The sequence below is a fragment of the Anomalospiza imberbis genome, chromosome 9 (genome assembly GCF_031753505.1).
Source record: "Anomalospiza imberbis isolate Cuckoo-Finch-1a 21T00152 chromosome 9, ASM3175350v1, whole genome shotgun sequence".
Classification (NCBI taxonomy): Eukaryota; Metazoa; Chordata; class Aves; order Passeriformes; family Viduidae; genus Anomalospiza; species Anomalospiza imberbis.
In genome coordinates this window covers 25159687-25186349 of record NC_089689.1, presented here as the reverse complement: position 1 = coordinate 25186349, position 26663 = coordinate 25159687, and the positions used below count along the sequence as shown (strand labels likewise).

Here is a 26663-nt window from a genome sequence, read left to right as displayed (position 1 = left end):
CAAATTTTGAGGTTACTGTTAACAATTAATTGGTTCAATACTAAGTTCTTTTGTCACTGTAATTTTAAAGCATAAGGAACAGCAGTGATGCTATAGACATAATTATTTGTCATCTTTTACTGCTTTCTTCTTTTCAAGCCATTGACAAATCTTCTTGATCTACTGAGATGCTTTTAGCTGTTCTTGCTTTGAAACTCATAGACATGAAAGTTATTTTTATTAAAAATGTCATGTTCATATAACTTGTTAAAGGGAATAGAGTTTAAAATTAGTAAACATAGACTGACTGAGACTGATACTTTATCTTTGCTGCTTCAGCATTGCTTCCAATTTCTGTCCTTGTATTGACAGAACCTGAAAATCAAAATGTGATAGAAATGACCACATGCATAGAGAAATATCTTCAGGGTAGATCAGTGCAGTCCAGATCCCTGAAGTACACCGTGGTGCTGGAGGAGTGTGTTGTATCCACAGCACCACTCCACCTCTCCATCTACATGCATACAAACTGCATTGGGGCTTTTTGTGTCTCAGCAGAGACAGCAGCAGGAGCTACAGTTCTTCCTTGAGTTTATACCAAAGCAGTGGTAATCTTCACTGGACAGGGTTTTACAGGATCACCAGTGTCCTATTTTCTTTGAAGCACCTACCTATGGACAGTTGCTGGCCCTCACAACCCCTGGACATCATCAGGAGCTGAAGTAGCCTCTTGTCTCCTGCACCTGTGTATTGTTTACTCTCTTCACTCCTCCTCTGCTTTTGATGCTCAGCTGGGCTTGTTTCCAAACCAATTACATGTTTTGTCATGTAGAAATAGCACCTTCTGTACATTGAGCTGTATCCCAGATTTCATAGGCGAATGCTTTTGCTATTGGTTTTAGAGATCCACTCCTGAGATAATTCCTACTCGAGAAGCTGCTTTGAAAATATGCTAAAAATTGCCTTTGCTGATCAATTACACCCGACTGTGGTTTGACCCACAAATGTATTTTGATAAGATTTACTTCTCTGGGAGATCCTTTTTTACCTTCATCAAGCCCTGGATTGCCACAGAAGTGTCTCTGAACGATGATGTGTTTCATGGAGCAGCTCTGCAGCCCATTTTTGCTGGAGCAGGCAGAGTTCCTCGTCAGGACTACTCACAAGAGGGATGGTTTGGCATAAAGCCAGAGGTGCTGAGATTCTTGGAATATTCCATCAAGAAACATAGAGAGATGCTTCAGACTGAATTAACTGGAGTGGTCTTATTTAGGTGCTTTAACTCGTGTTTTACAGAAACCAAAATACTCATTTCAGTGCCAAGTTGTTATAGAAGGACTACATTTGCTTCATGCCCTGCTGAGAGATGCTGGCAGGAGCTATTATCAAAGACTCCTTTTCCCCTTAGTCATTTAATAGTAGCAGCTTCTCTTTTATTCTGTGCTCTCTGAGAGCAGAATAGGAAGTGATAATCTCCTTGGAATACAGCAGACACCTGTTTGATAAGTGGTAATTGCATTATTCCTGGAGGATTATCACAGTGGTGCTTGTTTCTTTGTAATGAAGCTCCACTATTACAAGCAGAGCAAAACTTCACTAGAAGATACACATTCCAGGTAAGAGAAACAGAAAATAGGAAACAATCATCCTTTTTAGAAGCTCATTTTTAGAAGTCAGTAGCACTGTATTTTCAAGAGCTAACATTGCAAAAATCCAATTCCTCAGAAAATGATATCCATGAAGAAGAGGCAGCATAAAAATCCTATCAGTGTTTGAAGCTTTTTTTTGGAAGCAGTTCTGCTAGCACAACTGCTTGAACTGTGCCAAGGAATTATATAGTGCTGGAAACATATCCAGGCACTTCTGTGCCATCCAAAGTGTTGTACAATGTTGTGAAGTAAATGGCATCCCACCATAGACCAGAAACATGCCAAGTATTTGGCTGATACTCTTTGTGAATGCAAAGCAGTTCCCAAGATGTATCTGTGAATATCTGTGGGCAATATGTGATGTGGATGAACTGTTGTTAGTTTATACTGTTTAAGATTTTTTTTTTGTTCCTGAGCTTAAAAACCTGTTAATGGTTTTGTGTCTCTTCTGAATAGCAAAAAATAAATGGTTTGATATCAGACTCAGTAAAAACAAGTATTATACTGTCTATATTCTATGGCAGTTAAATAGTTGCATGAAGAAAATACCAGAAATTTAACAGACTCTGTTGGAACATAAAAGCAAGCCAATAAAACAGGACAATTTTGAGTAAAAGATATATAGCAAGACAGGTCAAAACTCTGTTGAGTGTTTTTGCAGTTGTTATGAGTCTGAATCCATGTTAAGTGCAGCTGAATTTTTCATGTTAGAGTATCAAAAGTAAGAATACACAGTACCACAAAACACTATAACCAGACTTCAAAGCATGTGGTCGTTCGCAGAGAACTGATGGATGAGTGGACACTGGCCCCTTCCCATGTTTTCAGGTGCTAGAGGAATTCTTGTCCTTTCTTTTTAATTGACCTTTCCTTTTCTTTACCTTGATCCCTCTCTTGATGGATGCTTTGACTCCTGGTATTTGTTGTCACCCAAAGACAGTCTCTCTTTAGCTTAGGAAAGGTTGGGAATCCCAGTTTATCTGTGAACAACACTCTGTTAGTTGTAATTTATCTTGATTTAGTTAGAGAATTGTTTTTTTCAGTTCCAGAGACTTTCAGGAATGTACAGTGAGTTATGACCTGTTCCCAGGCATGTGTGTTTTATAGATCAGTTCACACAGGTGTACTTATTAATAAACTCACTGGACCAATTTACATGCCTAAGTTTTAACCACTGAGTAATTAGCGAAAGCATTGCTGAGGAACTGGAAATTTGGGAAATGTGTCATTATTTGCATATCAGTATAAAGCAATTACTAAATTAAAGAGTGCACGTTGTGACAAACATGAAGCTCCTTTACTGTTGCTTTGTCAGTGCACATTAACATCAACTTGATGTGAAAGCCTGGCTTTCTCTGCATGAACTAAAAATCCTAAGGCAGAAGTACACAATGAATCACCCAGAGTTTGAGGCTAGCATGCTGAATTGCCTTGGGGTTCAGACTGAGGAAAGAAAAAACTCATGTAAAAGACCATTGAGAAAACGTATCAGTGGAAAGTAATTAACTCAAGATCCACAATTAGCCTCATGGTCTATACTTAACTGTGTTCCAGGTCTTTCAGCATTTATTTAATTCTGTTACCCTGTGTTTCAAATAGCTGCAAATGGCTTGGCAGATTTTTCATCCTTTTTAATATTTACAGTTTTTGTCTAACAAGAAGAATGAGCTCTGTAAGTGATCATGGGTATTTATTTCGGTCTCTCAAGTATATTTCTTTTTTAGCAGAATCCGTTGTATGAGGAAATATTATTTTCTTTGTGTTTCCTTTAAATATATTTGTGGTTTGAAGCAACATTAAGTACTACAGTAGCTGTCCTTCTGCTTTAATTCCTAATTTGCCTAACTAGGCTCAGTCAAATGAGAAATAATCAAAACCAGGGATAATTTTCATTCAGCCAGCAAACGAGAGGGGTAGATGCACAGTAACACGCCTGGTGATTAACAGGGCCCGTAGCAAAAATTGGCATGTGTGTTCAACCAGCACACCAGGGCTGGGTGTTCCCAGAGCACCAGGCACCACTTTTTCTCAAGCTCACAAGAATCTCGTTGTGTTTTGTGGAGCTGCCTTTAGGGTGGTTGCTGCTGCAATGCCAGCATCCCTCGCTCGGTGTCTGAAGGACACAAGTGGCCTCCTCACTGTGTCTTGGGTCTCCTCCAGCCTCCCACACCATCCTCAAGATGATTCCAGAGCTGCTTCACCATACTTCTGCCTTCAGCACATGTAATGATCTGCCAGCATTGTGCCTTCCCACTGCAGCAAAATAAGATACATATGCAGCAGCCTTTTGGAATTTTGGAGAATTAACACGGCAGTCTCTTAATCCTAATCTAAAGAATTTAAAACATGAGTAATAGTTCAGACACTTTTTTCCCCTTCACTTCAGAGCTCTTTTAACGTTTGGGTTCTCTGTTTTAACTCTATAGCATTCCTTTGTGATTTTAAGCTTCATTATAGTTCAGAGATCTATCATGGGAACATGACTGAAATCCTTGGAATGAATTTCCTACAACCTGTGTTGACAGGTTTAAATTACGTACTCTGACACTGTTCTTGTGGCTGGATTAGAAACTTTTTTCCAAGTTAAACCTGCGATAAGTAATTGTCACAGCGCTCTGGCACAATGCTAATGTGAAGTGACGTGTCCAAACTGGCCTCAGTAACATGAAGAACCCTAACAGGTGTGAGGGGTGGATCTTCCCATGGGCCCTGCTGAACTTCTAACAGGGGAAAAATAGTAGAAAAAGTGAAATGAACCTTGAATAAAGCTGTCAGCAGTAATTATCTCAACAACACTTTGTGAGGAGTTAAAATAAGCATTACTGATTTATAACCTGAACACACTCCACACTAGAGATGTTTTTTTCATCCAGTTAGTGTTTAAAATGAAACGTTGAATACCTGTCAAGATTTTTTTCTTTTTATTGGAGATGCATAATGAAAATGAAGTTATTTTCCAGAGGAAGTTAATTTCAAGGGCTGTCAAATTTTTTAAACTCTTCTGTTCATTTTCCTATTTGTGCAATAGTTTAATAAAATAAACAAACCTCAAGCGTACTTGACTGTTTTTCCCAGCTAATGCTATTTGATGTCAAAAGACAAATGTGGAATTACATCCACTTTTTATTGTTATTCAAGGAGGGATAAGAGCTTACATGACAGTAGATGAGCTTTGGGTGTTTGATTTTTTTTTTTTAAATACTATGTACTGAACTTGGATAACAATGTCTAGTTGAGCAGTACAGACTGAAGAGAGCCTTTCAGTACTGGGTAGTAAATCTTTCTGAGTCAATTAATTGCACAGTACAAAAAAGCCCTTGTTTCAGTCAGCTAAAAGAATGTATTTAATAGATTTGCTTTTTGAATTGCAATGTACCTTCATTTTACATTGGGGTACTTGCTCTTTGTTGGTGTGATGACACTTGTTTTATGTACACTATGTATTTCAGTATGGATAGAAGTAGTTTTACAGTCTGTCACTACAGGAAAAATACTTGCTAACTTTTGAGAAAAAAACAAGCCAAAGGACAAACATTAATTCACACAAAATTTTTAATCTTTTGGAGCTTTAAACATAACTTTTAAACATGAATGTGCAGGCATTCTTAAATCATGTATCACTTTGCCTTTGTGAGATTATACACTGAAAAGAAGATAAGTTATTTATTGAATTTAGACAGTGACAAGTGAAGGGTTTGGAAGTGTTGACCACCTGTTTGTTCCCAAGGAATTCAGTGGGGGTTTGTCTGAGCATAACAGGCTGCCCACGCACTGCTAATAATGCTTGGTTAAACACCAGGAGCTGCAGCCGTTGCAAGAACAAACTCACATGAAAAATCTCTCATGTCAGTGTCATTTTTCTTGAAATTATGAGATTTTGAGTATCCTCAGAAATGGTATGAGTTGCTTGGGAGTCTACCACCCCCTTCTTTCATGGCTTGCTTTCTCCGTTTGGATCTCCAGCAAGGAAAGTGTGGAGCAATCTGATAATCTCTGGAGAACTGCAGAAGATTGCCAGAGTTCCCATACTCTTATTTCCCCTGCTTCAATACTCACATGCGAGGACTATGCTGAATGCACTTAGAAACCACAATTTTATTCAACTGTTTGTTTAATGAAAAACGTCCTACTCTTGCATTTCAAGAGCGAAAACAAAACTTCACTCACTTGCTCTACCTCACACCGCTGTACATTTGGATTTTTCCTATATGCCACATTAATTGCTACATCCTGTCCACCATACAGATATTCCTTGCTTTTCCTTACTTCTTCAGTCTTGGAAAAGATAGGTTACTTCTTCAGTCTTGGAAAGGACAGGTTACAAAAGGAAAATGGAGATGAGTGAGCCTCAGCTGTGGGGCAGCCTGACCAATCTAGCTCCAATGGTAAACAGCAAGAAAAATAACTTATTTTCTAGGTGTTCCAACTAGATTGGTTTAGCATTTGTTTTGTCTTCTTACCTTACCTGCTGTCAGTGCACTTTAGGCAATGAAAGCATTTGATCCCTAAAATACCTTGTATCTAAGTGCATCTAGTAATATCACGTACATAAAACATTTGATAGAAAAACAAGACAGAAATGTTTCTTCTAGAGTTTTTCTTATTTTGCGAAGTTTTTGTTCCTTCTCAAACTTCATATACTTGTGTTCAAAATGCAGAGTTTTTTCCTATAACTTCAAGAAAATCAACCCGTCCACCCATCCATGTGATAAATTGGCATTTATCATACTCAGGAAATTAGTTTATGCTATATTAAAAGGTCACATAACAGAATAGTAAATTTAATATGAAAATTGAAATGCTTGATAATGCTTCTTGCTCAGCCCTATATCCTTATCCCTTCTCTTATCTGATGAGGGGAAAAAAAAACATCATGGTAATTAATCCAATGAGAAAAAGGATCAAATTATGGGAGTGTAATTTTCACAGAGGAGACACCTGCCAGTCATTGAGTATTTTGCTGTGGGCACCTCTCTGAAGTTATTTTGAATAATTGTGTGTTATGAAATGTACTTGGTCCTGTGTATTTCTTCATTCTCAAGCCATGTATCAGTGAGTAAACTAGTAAATGGAAAAGGTAAGCAACTCACATTTGGGCACGGTGAAAGGGCTGTCACATGGAGTATTTGAACCAGGATTAGGTTTCAATCTGTAGGTAACACTGCATTCGTTTCTGATTGAGAATTTTTTGGTGTGATATATGTGTATTACAAACCCCTATGTGTGTAGTGCAGCCTGCTAAGCAACCTTTAGAAAGAGCCCTTTTTATGGGAGATTTACGGGGGAGAGTCAAGTATCGGAAAACATGCTTTTTATTTTGTACACCAGAATCTTGTTTGCTTACTTTATCTCTGAGTGTTAAAAGCAGAAAATGGATTTTTTTTTCCTTTACCTCAATAGAAAATCATGCTGTGAGAGTTCCCCTATTTAGTTTCCTATGGAAGCAGATTGTATACAGCCAAACGTGATTCTGTATTAGAAGTTTAGCTATTTGAATAATTGGACTGATTCATAGAAGTTATACAGAAATTACATTTCTTTTTAGGATCTTTTTATATTAAAAAATCCAGAAAGTTTATCTATGGCAAGGTTTTGGTTTTGGCTTGCCATTGTCAGGTAATGCCTGTTGCTTTACTTGCTGTGTGTGCATGTGAAATCTGGCATCATTTTTAGAATCGTCTCCTTTGTGTATGGATCAAGTAGTCTCTGAATTTCTGTTTGATGCTTTGTAAGATTCACTGTTTGACCTTTGAATTTCTGAGAACAAATTATCAAGAATTTCTACTTTATGCCCAAAAAATGGTACTAGAAAATACTTTGTCATGGAAAAATACCTCTCCACTGAGTTGGAAAGAAATTGTCTTTTGAGTAGTTTGAAAATAAAATTACCTCTTTACAGTGACTTAAACAGTTTCTCCTTTTCAGTGGTCTTTTAAACAGTCAAAAGCTGTTTTCTTTAAAATTTACAAGTACTGGGTAATATAGCTGAAGGCTCTATTTAATAACTTGCCCTGATTAACAGGTGAGTGTCTGTATGGTCAAATAGATGCAGTAATGTACATTAAAGCAAATCAGAGTGCCCACGCACTCCAAAACCTCAAAACCCTCATTGCTCTTGTAACAGTCAAAAGCTTAACAATCAAAAGCACAACATAAACCAATATTCCTACCTTCCTTAAGCATTATACTTGCTTGTTCTGAATAGTTCTTGTTTACAAAAAGCTTTATCCCTTTGCAGAGATGGGATCTCTGGATGGCAAGTATCCTGTGAATAGCACAAGCTGTCAATAAGTGAGGATGAGGAAGAATGTCCTGTTCTTTACAGATTATTGCCTTAAGGTGGACACTTTGGGTGTCCCAGCTATATTCTGTAAGGCATTAGAAAGATCTTACAGCTTCCTTCACTTTCCTCATTAGGTATGGTTGCCATTCAGATCTCTCTTGAGATGCTGTTTTTCTCCTTCAGTGTGTGGCTGAACATGAGGAAGGCCAATTTGTCATATCCAATTACTCCTTTCCTGATGCAGTCCACTGAGCTTAAAATTTTTGTATCAGCGTTTCTCAGTGGTGTGAGTTCTGCAGCTGGAGTTCTCTGCTGGTATCGTTCCTCCATGTTCCTTCTAGTGTTTATCTTTTTCCACATCTTCAGCATCTTGATTAAATAACTCTGGACTGGTACAAGAGACTGAGTTTGTTCCTTCATTTGTAATGTCAAAAGTCTGCAAGAGTGGAAATTAAGTTGTGCCAACAAACTCTTTCTAGAAGATAGAAGGTTTTGAGATTATGGGCTTGTAATATTTCATATTATTCTGAGCATGGGAGCAGCACTCTGGAATTACATGCTCTCAATGATTTCATTCTCTCCTGCAGACATATTTGTATCATGAAATATTTGGTAAAGAAATAGTGGGTTTATATTGTTCTGAATTATATTTATAGAAGCTTCTACATAAAACTAATACAACATGAAGAATAATTTATTGTTTAAAGCATCTGGTCTTACTCCAGATTTGGCAAATATTTCTGGGTTAATCTGGAAGGTTGACAAAGAATCCTGCATGTTTGGATCAGAAAAGATGTTGCTTAACTTTATCCCTCGATTGCTAATGCTGGCAATTGAAAAACAAATCATCTCACACTGAGCATTTGCAAATAGTATTAGTGTCTTAGAGTTGGAAAGCACAAGTGAGCACCAGACTATTTATTTCCTCTCTAAATTGTTAGATTTTGTAGTGATCTTTCTCTAATTCAAGTAACCTTTTCTGTGCATTTTGTCCAGCTTGCACCATTACCTTTTTGAATCTCAGAGCTATTGAATCAATTTAGATTGTTTCCTAAAAGGAGACTCTCCTGCTGCCACTCTCCCTGAAATGTTTGAAATCTTGAATTTTATTTTCCTTCTCCTTAAAAGCTATAGGAAACCAAATAGGAGACTATTTAAACTTTAAATAAACACAAGCAGTGTCTACACAGTGTTGAACAAAAGATCTGGCTCTGGAGTTACTTTTTGCAAGTAATTTTCCTTTTTTCTGATTTTATTTCACTTTCCAGCTCATGTACCTTTCAGTTCTGAGACAGTTTGATTTGCACAAGCATAGGTTCCCTGCCTAAAAAAAGAGTGATCTTATTTATTTTTGCTTTGGTGTATTATTTCTTTTATAACCTGTACCTACCTTGTCATTCACTCACAAGTCCTGCAAGTGCACTTTCATTTTCTTTTCTTGTGCACGTGAAAGCCATCCCATTAAAATTTTGGTACCCACATAGTGGTGACTTTCATGTAAAAAAAGAAAAATTCAGAAAAGTGACTGACTTTTGAGCATTTTTTTTCACAGCCAGATGGGCTCATAAGCTAGAGAATATAGGTAATCAGGTACTCAGGCTACAAACCAGCTTTTTCAGTTATGGGGTTGGTATAAAGATTTTGTCCATTCCCATGGGAAGGTGGCTGAAACACAATGATAATTTATTGCAATGATAATGTTCTGCATCTCTGTTTGGGAGGGGGCAGGTGCAGTATTCAGAAAGAAAAACCTCTCCTAGAGCAGTGTGAGATCTACAGTTCTTGCCATTGAGACACTTCAGTGGTGCTCCCATCCGTGCCTTGCATTCACAGTACTAGGAAAGGGTTTGTTGAGCTGCCTGGAATACGATCTTTTGCTTAGTCTTGGTGTTTTTATGATTTCAAAAATAAAGCTTGAGCTTTTGCGGTGCTTGAGTCTTTCTTTGCAAGAGTACTCTCTATCTTTGAATGAACATAACTTTATTCTAGAAGAATGTTGATGCCTCTCGTTTACTTTGGAATGAAGGCAGAGCTGCTATTTCTTTTGCAAAAAAAAACAAAAACAAAAAAAAAAAAAAAAAAAACCACCAAAAAAACCCCCAAAAACTTCTCTGAAAGGGAAAGGAAAAAAATGCAAAGGGAAGGGTGATTTCTCACACCAGTGTGCACAAGCCCCCAACATTCCAGCAACTGTCTGGAAAGTAGGATGAAACAGGCTCTGAAGTGGAACCCCTTCTGCTGTTAGCTCGTGTTTGAGAGGCGCTTTGACACTATAATATAGGGTTGCAAATTGGAATTGCAACACCCTGCAATTGGGCCAAGTGATGAAGCAGCACAATAACTGCCTGCTTGATCTTACCACTCTCTCTTTAATGTGCATGTAAAAGATACCGGGAGCCTTTCCAGGCATCTGTCAGGGGATTTGATGCTGTGAGAGGAGGAACTGTGGGCTGTGTGTGGTTAATGTGGGTGTTTGTGTGTTTTACCAGCATTTCATATGGTGTGATAACTACAGGGCAAAGTTTCAGTTTATAACAGTTGGGTTTTGTTTATTACTAAAAGCTTATAAAAATAATAATTGAAATGGGGGATTATGGCAGAGAATGCAGTTCTTATGCTCTTGTCACAGGAGTTTCATAGGTAATTGGTCTAGACCTCTGCGTTGTCTTTAATATTTCATTTACTCCAGAGTATTATAACTCACTTCCTTTAAGGTGATTGCTGGGCTTTTTACACAGCTAAACTTGTGTTTAACCTTGCTGTGAGAATGTGACAGTAGGCTAGTTCAGACAGGTTAACATTCATTTGGTAACCAGCCTGCTTAATCAGCCTGCTTCAACCTGCAGCAAATTAAATCTCTGTGAGTTCTAGCAGACAAGTGAGAAAGTCTCTCTGAATTATGTATAAAAAATAAATGGGGTATTTTCAGTGCTCATGGCAGTAAATGAAATTTAAGGCTTATGATTTATTCTTGGATTTTTGTTGAGAACGAGTGCTTAATGCTTTTACAGTCCAGTTAGGAGAGTGCTATATTTCTGAAATGTATAATGTAAATACTTTGTTCTGTGCCCTGCAAAAATACTAGTAAGTTTTACAGGATCTGGGTGTTTTTCTGTTCTCTCTGTGCTTCATCTGAAGGAACCATTAGAAAAGAAGTTTTAAACATACAGCCAGGACTACCACATCCCTGAAATTTGCATAGCGTTAAATACTTTGTCACTGTCAAAACCAATCAATTTATTTAAGAGCTACTCACATTGTAAAATCGGTCCAGATAGGTCTTAGGTGCTTCTGAAATTGCTGTTTGTGGTCATCAAGCTTGCTTCTCCTGGACTGATGTGCTCTCCAGAAGAGGCAGGAGGCTGAGCAGAAGCTTTAAATGCAGGGATGGCGCAGGTGATTCTGGTCACAGAGTGGCCAGACTCGTGTATTTTTAAATGCAATATAGGACCAGATTTTCAAATATTATTGCTGTGTGTTTGCAGGCATCGTAATAATTTTGTCTTTCAAATGACAGTTGAATTTTTCTGTTGGTAGTTCTTAAAAATTGAGATTTAGGCATACAGCAAAGGGCAGAAGTGCTGTTTCTGTTGGCACTGGCTGCTGACCATCCATCTTGTGGACTGTGCTGACTGCAGTGTCACCAGTTTGGATTGTGTGTCTTTGTTCATATGAGGAACATGGTGTGCATTGACATTTAAAATGACCAAAAAGGAGATGAAATATATTTTTTTAAGTTGCCAATGTGATTGTGTCTATTGCAATGTCTGCTGATAAACAGATCTTTCAAAACACGATTTTTTTCAAGATGATTCAAATGTTTTTATTTACTTGTATCCGTACTTTACATCATTAACAATTGCTTCTTGATTAGCAAAAAAAAATCAACATTTGCATCATCAAAGCATAGCACTGTAAAAGTTGCCATGTACAGTAACATTTCAAACTTCAGTACTGCTTCAGGAGAAAAGAACAACTTTGGAGTTTGCAGTTCCATGGAATTTGTTTTGGTATTCTGTGTGTACACTTCAGTGAAACTCAACTGATGTTTCCTTGAATATTTTAATGTAAGGAATCATTTTAGTTTTTCAGGCATCTTAATATGTGTTTAAATAATGCATCTTTAATTTGAATCTCTAACAACCTTAAACCCTGCCCCCAACCTTTGACTGAGACTGTGGCTTTAATGAAGAACCACTGCTTGCTTTGTAGATGACTTTAGCTGTGTCGGGACTGACTTTTCCTTGCCATCGACTCACGGTCGGAAGAAGATCTTCACCTGTACAAACAAGGGAGCAGTCAGAGGAGGTAAGGACATCTTCATTGTGTTACCAGTCTGCTCTAGGAACAGGCAGGGACAACTCGGGGTGCAGTGGTCACCATCCCTCTTGTTGTGGTGGGTCAATAGAATTGCATCTTACAACAATCCATTTGCAGTTCTTGTAATTGTGTCAAAGTGAGGAACTGGGCAAAGAAGTCATTAAAGAAAAAGAGGAAAAACAAAGCAAGCAAACACCAGCAAAGCATCTGACTGTGGGAGATGAGACCTCAACTCCTTGCACTAAAATTTTGATTTTTCTCCTGTATATGGGTATTCCAAATACCAATATAAAAGCCACCATTATGTGGCTTTTCTCCCTTTTTCTTATGCAGTTAACCAGGTGTGGTACCATTAGATGGAAAAGCAGCATTAAATTTGGATAAAATTTGCTGAACTATGTGTATGGAGAAATTCTTTAATAATGCATTTTGTCACATAATATTTCTCTCAACCAGACTTCTGTTAAAAATTACCTTTGATAATGCCGTATAAAATAGTAAATTAAACTGCAGTATATTATGTGTATTTGTCACTGTGTGTGTATTTTGTATTTCACTGAAAATGTCTGAAATAGAAGCTTACAGTGGATTATGGGTTTTGTTTTTATACAGCAATGCACTGATGTTCATATGGTTAGTGATAGTGATGGAGATGACTTTGAAGATGCTACTGAGTTTGGAGTTGATGATGGAGAAATGTTTGGAGTAGCTTCATCTGCCTTGAGGAAATCACCAATGAGTAAGAGTTACAATTAACTGGAGGTTGTACAGCAGAGGTGAAAGCAGAGAGGTGGGAGGGGTCTGCAGAATTAGAAACTGGAAAGTATTTTTTTATAGGAATGGTAGAATTGTTTGAATGTCATGTCTCATGGATGTATCAAAGAAAAATACTGCATACATAACTGGCAACTATAAAAACACCTTTCCCTGGAGGGAAATTTTTAACCTTGCAACTGAAGAATAATTGAACTTAAAATTGATGAGTAACAAATAAATCAGAGAAATTGTGATCTCTATCCGAATGCATCTGTAGATAACTAGATTTCCACTTCTCTGTTTTGAAAATTCTACAGATTCTGGTTTTGATTGCCTTAGTCATTATGCTAATCAAATTTCTCAGTGATTATTTGCCCTTGAATTATGAAAAGGATTGAGCAGGAGCAGTCAGTTACCTCCTACAAGCAATTCTTGCATACTCTTTATTTACTTTAGGCTTGCATTAGTGTTACTTCATTAGAAGTTTTTTAATATGGAAATAATAATATGGAAAACTCTTTAACATTTTCGATAGGAAGGGTCAAGCCTTTCAAGCCATAAAGTAAGTCCAGAGTGCAAATTCTAAGCAAGTGATATATCACATTACACTGGACCTGAGGATTTAAGTGTTAGGAAAACCTGAATATATTCATGAGACCCTCTGGAAATTTCTTGTCTTTCGAAAGGTTCATAGTCAATAGTCTGTCATGAAGTTTATGTGGTTTCTTGGTAACACTTCAGTAAGCTGGGAACATGAAATACCTGTGAAGTGAATGTGTTTGCATATCACAACCTGTTTCCATTGAGTTGCATTTCTTTTTTTTTTTTTCCCCATTTTTTCAAGTGCCAGAAAATGCTGAAAATGAAGGAGATGCCTTATTACAATTTACAGCAGAGTTTTCTTCAAGGTAAGCTTAGCCTGTTAACTGTGCAATTCTTATTACAAACTCAGTTAAAGTTAGTAAATAATGAAAATAAGAATAAACCAAGTCTACATGTTTTCTTGAGAGATTATAGCATATTTAGACATCCTAATGGAATATAGCATATTTCAACATCCTAATCTAATTTATTTTAATTCTAACTCTGCTGCTAGAACTGCTTCTGAAATAAAATTATTTCTCAGCCCAAGCTGGAGTGGTTGATTCTTGTCTTATTTATTTTGCCACTATGTAGTACCATTACTTAATTATGTAGAGGTCCAGAAGGATGAGAAAGACTAGTTATATATGATAATTCTATTAAGATATGCAGGAACAGAAAAGCTGAAACTGATTAATATTGAAAAATAAATACATAGTTGCTGTAAGAGTTTTCACAATAGCAAAGTGGTTGGGTAAATATTGACTTATAAAAAACAGAGATATTCTGGATTTTTAAAAAACTTTATACTACCAAATCATGCACTGTTAAAAGTTGCTTGTTTCATTGAATAGGTAGAAGCTGCAAAGTAATGCAAAGTTTATGTGCCTTCTGCTTTCACTCCTTTTGTGAATATTCCTTTATGTGTATGAGATGCATTAATGTGTAATGGAAGAATAGCCTTCAATTAATCTTTAAGAATATAATAAAGAGAGGAAATAATTTGAAAATTTAATAGAACTTTTATCGAGAATTGTGTAGAACTTAAGGTATCTACATGTGTAAACAGAAAGTTTTTATGATCAAGTTTGTAAGGTATTAGTTCATTACTTTGAGTTTTTCAATGTCAGAAAATAAATGGGAAAATAAAATAATTATTTTCTTTCTTTAGAAGAGTAATACTCATCTTTCTAAAGATTTAGCCAATGCATTGTATGTAAAGAATATATGAAAAGGTAGAATATTTAAATTACTTTATTTTGTCCTTTTTTATTAATTGGAAATTTTATCTCAAATAGATATGGTGACTGCCATCCTGTTTATTTTATTGGATCATTAGAGGCTGCTTTTCAAGAAGCCTTCTATGGGAAAGCTAGAGATGTAAGTGTGTATTAAAACTACTTTATTTAAAATAGTGGGGCAATGGAAATCACCTTAAGGGTTTCATCTTGATTTTTGAAAAGCTGAGCTACATTTTGAAGTTATTTTGCTTTTATTGTTCGAGAAGAGTTGCACTCATTCATTCAGTTGACTGACTAAAATACTTACCTTGGTGGTTGCTGAAATTGCAGTGAATAACTGATGCTTTCTAATCATTCAGGCTGTATTTTTACTGGAGTTCTTTAGTTGACAAATCTACTCATTTTCTTTTCCCCTCCTCCCTTTTCTTCCTGAAATAATGGTGTCCTAGCACCAGATAACCCTGCCTGTGAGTCTTATGCTTGACAAGTTCACTGTTGCATGTTGGTGACTCCTTTGAAGAATGGCTAATGAAATTGTAAATTTAAATTGGAAGCTCTCTCAAATACAGTGTGCCTTTTTCCCCCCTTTGTACAGCCTTTATCTGCCAAGTAAGTTCCAGTACTAAGGTTTGGTTGTTTAGTTTTTCTGTACATCCAACCAGGCATCTCAAGTTTCTGTTATTCCATGCACAGTTTTCAAATCAGTATTTTAATAAAATTAGAATGGGGACAGTTTATTTAAGTTTTGGTGACTTGATTCACTAAGGAGAAACCCAAAACCCTGCATAATTAAGCACAGATAAAGCTGAAACACAAACAAGAAAATCATGCTGTTTAAATTTACTTTTTGTTTTCCTGATAGGTGTTTAATTTTGAAAGGAAGAACGTAGTTATTCATATTGGAAGGAGCCTCTGTATTATGTTAGGGGCTGTTCTGATAAGTGTGAGAGTTATAAATCCACACTATATAGCTGAAGTTGGCACATACTTAACACTCTAAGTTTAGTGAGTATTTTCATGTCTTTGCACAGAGAAACAAATCCTGTGAATTGAACAATGGTGTGAGTTGGGAAGTTCATTTAGTGTCATGTCATCAGAAATGGTTGACAGTGTATCAGTGTAATAGTGGACAAAAGCTCATTAAGAACTTTCATGAACTGTTTTCTACCTATAAATCTGATATTAATGCAGTGCAGTTACTTTTTTGTTGGTCAAAGTGCAGTTAGTTTTTTGTTGCTCAAAATACTTCTTGTGCTACACACTTTTGAAATTCGTGTCACCTTACATTTTTAATATTTCATTATTTATTCAGACCAGGTCATCATCACAATAAAACCATTGTGTGTACATATATATGTGTGTGTATATCTGTATATATATGTACATTTAGGAGAGTATTAATTTTTGTTTGTCTTGTTTGAATTGTTGGGGTTCTTTCTGAATATTGCCTTATTCTGAAAGCTCTCTCTCCCACCTTTGGAATGGCATCATTTTTTTTGTAACATTCTGATTTTAAGCAAAGATATGAGAATGTGGAAATACCATTTATTTTCACTGCTTTTCCCTGTTACAAAGTAATTTTTTCAGTACTGGCTCCTGGAATTCAGAATTTAGGAAAGCGACACATCATTCCATATTTTTATAATTTAATTTCCGAAAATAATTTAAAAAATATATATCAGTGTAAAAAAAAAAAAAAAACTTTGTAACCTGTGTGTCTTGTCTTCTCATTTATACTATGGAGGGCACTTAATTTTACCAGGGCAACAGATGAGCTGCAGGCACCAGCATTCTTCACTTGAAGTGAGAAATTGAGTTCCAAGAGTAAATAAAAACAAGATTGAAGGTTTAAATCCTCTACTAGGCTTTTTGAACTTATATACTCATTAAATGTTTATTGGAGTGGTGGGATTACGAAGGATTTGGGCTGCTTCATCAACTGGTATATACTTAATCACTAAGTAAAACACTACATTTGATAGAGTGTTTCTCACGATGCCACACTCAATCCATCTTAATGAAAACCGCTTCAAACTGATTTAATTTGAGAGCACTTGGCAGCTTGAGTGCTCAGAGATCTTGGCCTTTTCTTGACAAATTCGCAACTCTGTCCAGAGCAGAAGGTGCACTCTGCAGTTCATGTCTAGTGAGACAGCCATCAGCTGTGTTTTAAATCTGTACTGTGGATACTTTTTACCTAAATAAATAATAAAAAAAAGCCCAGTGTTTATAAGCATGAAGCTTTTTTCCAGGAATATTTTAATTTGGGTTATTTAAAGAAAATTAACTTATGTCAGAACATGTGTTTTGAATGCAGAATATGAGTTGAATTTCTTTTTGCGAAAATAGATGTTTCCTGTTAAATCTCATTGTCATTTCACGTGTTGGAAAAGATGGGAATTCATAGTTATTTAAGAAAATGTTGCTTGAAAAAAGAAATAGCTTGTTAAAAAAGTTGAGGTATTTATCTGCTGTGTTTGAGTTGTTAGACAGTGAAGATTAACATACATGATGGTATCTTTTAACCTTTGGAGCAACTGCTGCCACAACAATGCCAGTTTTTGGTAGGAGAGGAGGAATGGGGTCAAATGTGGCTCTGCTTTAAAACCTGTATAACTCTTCACCACAAAAATACAATACCCAAGATACAGAGCCTTGCTTTTAACAGCCAGTGTCCTAGGCCATGAAATTCCCAGCTGCCTGCAGCAGCCTGATAGTTAAGGGTGTTGTGTATTCATTTCTTATTGTATATATCACAAGAAAATATTTTCAGTATTTCCTTTGATGGGGTCAGGAAGAGAAAGAGAGACAGAGGTTTATTAAATCAACAGTTAAGCTGGTTTTTGTGAAAGTCTTCCTCTGTCTATTGGAAAGAGGAGTTTCCCTGTCAGTAACTTTCTGAAGAATGGGTTTACTCTTGCTACAGAGCTACACTGCTATAGGAATTGCTACACCTGATGCCATGGAAGAAATTCTGAAATAGACATTTTTAACAAGGTGCTTGGGGAAGATGTCTTTGTGTCTGAAGGCAGTTTGTGGGTGTCTTGTGTGCTGAGACATCAGAGGGTTTATCCTCACTTATAGTGGTATTGTTATTAATACTGGATTTTAATTGCTATATTGAAGCTTACTGAGTTATATATGTGAGTAATACTGAAGTATTTTCTTTTATTAGAACTTGTTTGTCTTTTCATTTTTATAGCTGGTTGCTACTCTTTTTTTGAGAGAAAGAATAAAGACATTGCCTTTGCCTTTTCAGGAGCTCTTATCTTTATATACGTCTGTCAGCTCACCTCCTGCTCCTCTCTCAACCTTTCTGTCCACTGACTTTTAATAAATATGTGAAACATCTCTCTTAGCACAGATTGGTATTGTCACCTCAATATATATTCCTGCATTCTGAAAATGAACCGTGTTTTTCTTCTCCTTGAATTCTGTCTTTTAGGTTCAATTTAGAGGCAGCACCATCCCTCTCACATATGGGTTCTTTATTTCCTGAATACCTAGAGCAAAGTATGCTCCTTCCATTATTTGGTGTGTTCAAATAAAAGCTATTTTTTCCCCTCTTCCTTGGTGGTAGCAGAATATTCCTTCATACAGGGCTTTCTGTAGCATCATTTTTACCTGTGTAACTCAGAAAAATGTCCATTATTATTTCAGCTTAATAAGTTTATACTGAACTTATTACAGATTGCAGCTGGAGGAATTACCACTTTACAGATTCTGATTAAACGTAAATAACTGCCCACTAATGTACATGGTCTGGTTGAAACTGGAGGACAGGTATAGAAGTATAATTCTAGCTTTTCAGGAAGAGTGAAGCACCTGCACTATGGCAAATATCAGTACATATAGTCCAGTTAAGTCCCATGTTAGTCACCACTTTCTTTCGAGTCTTGCCTGAGTTCTGTCCTTTAATTTGTAAATGATTTCTGAATTTGTGGACAACTATAGTTTAGAAATTTCTACAACACCGGTTTAGTAGCTTCACTGTTTGCCTACACACCCTTCATTTTCCATATCTAAAGAGAAGCTTCATTTTCATATCTGGAGGGTTGCTCCCAGGTATGGGTCTCTCCTCAGCATCCTCTGTATTTGATACTAAATAATGGAAGTTTTTGAACTTGTCTGCCTCCCTCTACATTTTCTCTTCTTTCAAAGCTCGTGATTATAGATCTTACCTGAGTTTGGTGTTAATTACTGGATACTATTTGAATTATGTAAGATATCACTACAGATGCAATTGATTGAAATGGAGATACAACAGTATAATAGGATCAAATAGTTGGAAGATGAAAGTAGACTAAATCAGGCTTTAGCACACCTTTACCTGGGAGAGTGGGTAGCTGTTTGAACACCTTACCATGGCTCTTATAGATTCTTCATCACTGATGGATTTTTGAGACTAGATGTTTTACTGAAAGGTAAAATTACAGGAAGATTAAACTAGGAGCTAGTTTTTTCTTATGCCTCATTTAATACAAAATATGGGATCAGAAGTTTACAGAGATCACATCACTCCTACTTTAGAAACCTGTGGGATACAGTTTTTTTTCAGATGTCTTCTGCAAGGCTAGGTAAATAAGGCTGTGTCCAAAGGCTGATCCCATGAGCTCCAAGATCACCTTGGACAGGTGGATCAGATTGTGCACTTCAGAGATTTAAAGAAGTGCAAATGCATCCTTTTTTTTATTGGAATTAATTCTCACTGCATAAAACCTGGAGGAAAAAATTAAGATTTTGATTTGTTAGCCTACCAGTTTGACAGAACATTCATGCTTCTAGCAGCTGTTAAATCATGAACTTTTCTATCTCAGTCATTACTTGAACTTGTAAATCTGAGATTCAGAAATAACCATTCAGGTTTGTGATTTTGCTGACCCCTATGATTGCATTCCTATTCCCATTCAACAAGTTCATATTCTTTCGAGTGTTCTGAGTTGTTCACATTATTAGGAACTGGCTGAGAAGCTTAGAAATCCCATTACCCACTGATGCAAATTTAGGCACCTCAAGATCTAAAAAACCTGAGGGTTTTTTGCCTCAGTGACAACTTTTTCTTCAACTTTGCATCAGTGACAACTTTTCTTCTAATTCTGTACAAAGTGTGCTAAGTTCTCTGAAGCTTTAATGCCTGGTCTTCAGCATGCACATACTCAAAAAAATACATCCCTTGGTGGCTTAAGTTCCTCAAGTCCTAAGGCCTTTGGACTCGAGTTATTTAGTGCTTAAAACCTTTCTGGTACCCCATACCCTTGTAGGGACTACTAAAAGTTTTCCCCTGATGTATTTTTTTTCCTTGTTTAAAATTTCATGCTAAGTGTACAACCTCCGAGTCATATTTTTGAAAAACCCAACACAGAACAGTCTAGTGCTCCATTAGAAGGCTTCTTTTGTGTAATTTGAGACTGTTCAACAGTTTTGTAAGGCTGTTTTAATAGTTCAAAATTGACTTCAAAATACCCAGTCTTAGTCATAATAGAATCCTAGAATTTACTCTGACTTTTCAAAGGCTTGAAATAAACACAACCAAAACTTGCTTATATATATGTGCTACCATGGGTTAGTAAAATAAACAAACATGAAAACAAACCCACACAACAACAGCAACAACAATAAACTTCAAGCTGTGAGCCTTTTGCAATCATGTGTTTTTTCCAAGGAAAAAATGCCCCTGGCTTTCACAAATATTTTTCAAAATAATGTTTTAGCACTTCAGTTCCTCCTGCTACCTCTTTGCATTTATGATAGCAGTATGCCTGTGCCCACCCTTGACATTTTGGATGAAGTATCGGATACAAGTACAGTCTTTTATACGTGGTGGAGTTTAGTCTTCGCATGGTAAGATTTGTTGATGCAACAAAAATTACATTCCCTTGGGAAGTAACTCAGTGGAAACCTCCATTGTGTTTGTGCCAGTTCTGTTTACTGAAATTTGTCCCTAAATCTTTAAGCCTAAAACTGTACATATTTTGAAACATTCTGTTGTACGGAATCTCATATTTAACAGTTTCATGGGGTTGTTTCTTTGGAAGTAAAAGTGTTTCTCAAGAGCCTTTTTTTCTGTCCGCTCCCAGTGAAAAGAGGAGAGCAAAGCCATCCGCTTACCACAAAGCAGTGCCACCACAAAGGAAAGATTAAGGGTTTAGAGAGAGGTCAATGTGGGTTTTTCTCTAACTAAACACTTTCCTAAAGTTTCCTTGTGGAAAAAATAATGAAGTCATCTCAGAGTTTTTAAAGAATTTTTATTTCTTTTTCACCGTCTGCATTCGCTTGTCTTCTCAGCATGGATGTTTAATCTTTCTAGGCTTTGTGAATTGGTCCAAATGAATAAGTGGTGAGCTGTCTCTCTAGGAGCTAGAGGCTTATTCTAAGGCCCTAATCACTGAGTAAACACATCTTTGCCCTCCCTCTCTTACAACTGCTATATAATAGTTGAGATTCTAGCACAGTAACCTGGATATTGCAGGGATCGACGCTTTGAAATGCAGAACGGCTGATCCTCAAAAACAGACAGTGCCTGATCTTCCCCTGCCTCTTTCTTCTTTTTAAATTAAATATCACCACAGAAATGCTGTTTTATTGCATGATATTGTGCATCAGTGCCCTGGATTTTCAAGTTTAGTTTCAGTCAACACTGTTGGCTGCACTTATATGGATCTCTGCATGTTGGGCTTATTAATGGCCCTTCCTGGCACATGTATACGTGGTTCTGAAGAACATTTAAATTAAATTAGACAAACAGTAATGCAAATTGCTAATCCCTTTCTCAAAGTCGAATGTTCAAATGTTCCTTTTATAAACAGTCATTAAATTTTATCCAAAGCCAGTCTATGAGGCGAGAGCCCTACAGGGGTTTTCTGCAAAGACAGCTGATCTGGAAATTGCATCCCATGTCTTGCTATATCAATACACATCAATATCTAGGGTTCATTGTTACTTCTGATGAAGAGATTTGAAATTACTTTAAACAGAAGTCTGAAAATAGCACCGTATCATCTTGATAGCATAGCAAATATGTTCAAGTACTATTTTAAAATAATTTATATGGGTATGGGGGGATGGAAAGCTGTAATTTTCTGAATTATATTTATAATTCATTGAATGCCAATTGCAGAATCACAGTCCTTAGCTAGCTCATGGTCTCCCTGTATATTTGCAGCCTGCTTTCTATATTTACATTCACACAGACTTGGTGGTCTGAGATTTTCATGGGGACGCAGCTGCTGGCAGTGAAGCTCAAGTTTTACTTGATAGAGTTCCAGAAGAGCAGCACTGAATATTTTGTTTCAAGAGACCATAGACACCATCTCAACATGTAGTGCCTCTTTTTTGGCTACAGAGATGGCGATAGCAATGTGCTATCATTTTTTTCAGGTTGTTTATAACTGTTTTTTGTGGTAGATGCTGTGCAGTCAAGAGGCATGTTCCTTGTTCACAGAAATGTTATTTTTGTTGGGCAACAAGCCAAAAAAGTTCTCTCATTTCTTAGGTCTGTTAATAAGGTTTTTTGTTTTTCATTTGTTGTTCTTTTCATGTTCTAAGCACATAATATATTGTATTTTAGTAGTCAGAATATTAGGAAGCATTAAGAATATTTAAAAACTTGCAGGCATGGACCATTTGACTTGAAATCTGCTGATTATTTCTTGTGTTGAGATATTTGTCACCCTTGATAAACCCCATTGTGAGTACTAAAACACAAATCTGCAGCAGCAATTTTAAATTGTAAATTGCTTGAGGAACTTTTCACTCATCTCTTGTCACATTTTTTCCAGAGAAAGCTTCTTGCTATCTACCTCCACCATGATGAAAGCGTACTAACCAACGTCTTCTGCTCACAAATGCTTTGTGCTGAATCCATTGTCTCCTACCTGAGTCAGAACTTCATAACCTGGGCATGGGACATGACAAAAGAAGCAAACAGAGCAAGGTGAGACTCTCTGGACTCTGAGTGGAGCAGCTTTTCTCAGGGAAGGCCCTTATCTCTGACTATCAAATCTTTTGGTGCCTAATATCTATTTGAGCTAAAACTTCATGCTCATTCTCAGCTGATCAATGGAGCTGTGCTTGCTGACATTTGTTGAGAATTGGACTGGCCTCGTGTTCATCACAGGGTGACTTCTTATTCCTGTGCAGGATAAAGTAATGGAAGAAATTATTTCTTTTTTTTTTTCAGTTTATTTGAAAGCATGATTCTATACTCAAACGTGTGCCTTCACAGTTATGCACTGCAATGCCATAATATTACATGGCATGAATTGTGTGTATGTTGGTGTAACTGCATAAGAGTTGTCTGGGGTAATAACTATTGTTGTTAATGAAAATCTTATTTAAAAATAACATTTGTGTGATAAATTAGTATTGCAATTCATATGAACTTTTTTGAACTACAGTTTTCTATAGTTCATTTGGAAATGTTCAGGTATTATGGTTTTAATATAATAAAAGCTATCTTATGTCTTAGAGAGACCATAATTTTGCTGATGAGTAAAGAAATTAAACCTTTAGATTCCACCTCCTTCTACAACTTTTGTAGATTACCTACAGATTTTCTTAGTGTTATACTAAGGCCTCTCTCTTCTTTAGTTATCAGTTGATCGTGATGTACTGAAAGTAATACTACTACTACTACTACTACTATTATTATTATTATTATTACATTTTTAAATCATACTTGTTTGGTTCTCTAACTTGGACTTTATTTCATAACCTTTATTTACCCAGACAATGATTGATCATTCTATGCGTATTACTATAATTATTCTCATTTTTGACTGAAAAATGCAACAGTCATTTGACCTGGAATAAGGTTGCCACTTCTTTACACAATTCCAGTGATGATTGAACCAGGAAGATTATACATTTATGCTTCTTTTTCTTGTGGATTATTAGACTAGAACATTTATGGATTTCTAGTCTTCACTATGTGAATTATAGTTAATATTTCTTTACTGAGGTGACCTTGGAGAATGGAATAGTCTCTTCTTCTAATGTGCTTTTAAAATGACACTTTCTGTTTCTTAGGAATTCCTCACTTGACCTTCTGCATTTTGTCGTTGGAGGGATCAGCAGCAATGTTTCTAGTTAGAGTTATTCTAGAGAAGTGTAAAAGGTTATGGAAAAAAAGCATTTGCAAAAACAGATTAAATGTTTCTTAAAAAGGATAAAAAGTAAGAGAGGAAAAAGAAACATTTAGGTTCTTTCATGGGACCAAATACATAGACTGGAAAGTTGCTTAAGTCTTTTGGTATTGCCATTCATGGGCAGTAAGGAGCCTCCTCCTTTTCTTTTATCCCACAAGTTGGTGTAGAAGGAAACACTATTTCTAAACCATCTGTAGTGGCTAAGTTCAGTTGACTACCTGCTGTTCTATTGTCTGCTCTTCTATTTAATTCTCTAGTTTCTTTTATTTTACAATGACAAAAAATTGCAGTGTAGTTTCTTTTGAAAAACTGTGTTTGAGGGGTTTTTTATGACTAACGATCAACAGCCATGTAATTGCTTTGTTGTGTTTTACTAAAGAAATCTATTAAGTAGCACAACTTTGATACACTAGTAATAAGAGTTTGCAGGTTACACAGACACCTGTGGTGACCAAAGCGACAGAAGCTGCTTGTTAGAAAGAGCCTGTACAGCTGTGTCCTATTAACTCCTTATGACACTTCTTAAAACACCAAATAAAGGGCTTGTTTAAGGCTTTATAGCTGCTCTCAATGAACTTAGTCCCTGATTGTGCTGGACGATAGGGTTTTTAAGCCTTCATTTTTTTGCTTTCTGTTAACAACAACAAAGAAACTGTCATATTAACAGTGAGGTCAAAAAATAGTAAGGGGTAAACAAGGCATGCTGGCTCGAATTAGAATAATTTCTCAGTTGTGTTTAGTGTCACATCCTGCTCCTTAGACTGTGATTTCTTCAGAGGGGGTACGATGCTTCCTTCTCCCTTTGGAAAGTGCCAGTGCACTGTGGGCATTCCCATAAATACATACTCAGTCCCTCTGTTCAATCACTACCCTTCAGTGACAGTGCTCTTGGAGCCCATTCTGTTCTGCATCCCTGTGAACACAGTTAAATGTAGCCTCTTATTTGAATGCTGAGAAGACAACAGCAACAACAAGAGGAACTGGGTTTTCCCTGCTGGTGTAGGCCAGGAGCAACTCATTTATACTCTTACAATTGCATTGTAAAAATGCTGGAAAAGACAGGGTGGGATAGCAGAGGAATCAGACCCACTTGATTTACAGCAGTCAGCAGAGCCACCTCAATGTCAGTAGTAAAGACATGGTTTCAGTACTACGGAATGGCATGAGTAAATTCAAACAGCTATAAAGACTTTCCTTGTATAAGCCAAAAAAACTTCATAATGTTTTGATCCATGAATGTAACTCTATTCCTAAATTAGTCCTAATAGTTGTTTTCAATTTTCTCATTAATTAAATGAGGGTCCATCCTGGGCCCTGTAGAACAAAACCAGCTCCAAATTCATGCCATTTTCCCCAGTTTTTAATGTGTTTGATAGCTGACACTGATACAGTAATGTGCTTTAAAACCTGCATTACTGTACAATAGCATGTTTCTTCTGGAATCTCTCAATCTTCAATATCCATTCCAACAGATTGAAGAGAGTCTGTAGGTAGGAGTAAAATGCTGTGAGAGCACTGTGTAGCTGCCAGCAGCAGTGCAAGAGCATAGGCATTACAACTTTGGGAGTCCGATACTAAAATACTTTTTCTGCAGCCATGCAGGACTGTTACTTTGTAAAAATGAAGGAGAAGTCTAGTTAATAAAGTTTAGGGGAAGTTTTTTTTTGCTTCCATGGGTTTTAATTGCCTCTGACATCAGGTTTGCAGTGAAGGGACCAATTACTTTGAGTAAGTTCTGTGATTATGAATTTATTCATTAATCATAATAAAATTACAAGAAAGGGAAAATAAAATAAGTAGCCTTCATTTAGGAAAATAATGTGGTGTTTTTATAATACAGTTAGGGAATATACATTAAATCTTTATCTCCTATAGTTTAGACTTCAGTTTAAGGAGCAACTCTGTGAAATATTCTTATGATCTGTTCCTGTCAAAGGAGGAAAAAGGCTACAAAGCTACACATATATCTCTAACTTTAGCTCTTGTTATATTCCAATCAATTTGAGGTGAATCATGAGCTTAAAAATCATTGTTTCCTTTCAATTGCTTGCAGTGAAGATTGCTACCATGGCCCTTCAGACAGCAAAAATTTTGGGGGAGGTGTCAGGGCAGTGGCAGTGGGGTTTGTCTGCAGTGGTGCTGGCAATTCTGGCCCTGCCATTGATGGCCCAGGGTGTGTGGGCAGCACACACCTGCATTGGGCCATCACTTGGGCTGGGCAATTCCTCAGGTTTCCAGAGGGATTCAGGGATGGATAAACAGGAGAGCCAGACATGAGCAGCTCTAGTTCTGGCAGTTTTTACTTCAAAGAGTTGGTTCAATTAGAACCATTGTTCTAATACAATTATGTGCATGAGAGTTGTGTATGTTTGTGCAAACACATGCCTAACTGGTTTTGTTAATTCATTAATCGGCATTAATATATTTGTAAGGAATAGTCCTGGCCAGTCCAGGAAAGATGTATATATATACACACACATGCATTTACAAACACTGATAATGCATAATATTAGGAGCTTTCCAGCACACATGGTGTTTGTTAAACAAAGCCAAAACCATAAGACAACGACTCAAAAATCTGTAGCAGCTTTTTAGCTTTTGATATCATTGCCCTTGGGCACCGTATTTCAAGGTGTTGCCAATTTTGCTCTGATGACAGGCATTTGTTAGTTTTAATGTTCAAATGATAGTTTTTCACTTTGCTTAA

The 26663-nt window shown here is 36.6% G+C and overlaps 1 protein-coding gene across 1 annotated transcript in view; it reads left to right on the top strand.

The window, feature by feature from the left end:
- The window catches only part of FAF1 (Fas associated factor 1), a 152853-nt gene that overhangs the window by 89026 nt on the left and 37164 nt on the right, over positions 1 to 26663 (top strand). Inside the window, exons 9-13 of the mRNA XM_068198731.1 lie at positions 12124 to 12219; positions 12844 to 12970; positions 13832 to 13895; positions 14868 to 14949; positions 22589 to 22743. Of these exons, the coding sequence (XP_068054832.1) occupies positions 12124 to 12219; positions 12844 to 12970; positions 13832 to 13895; positions 14868 to 14949; positions 22589 to 22743 (524 nt within the window). The remainder of the gene's footprint in view (positions 1 to 12123; positions 12220 to 12843; positions 12971 to 13831; positions 13896 to 14867; positions 14950 to 22588; positions 22744 to 26663) is intronic.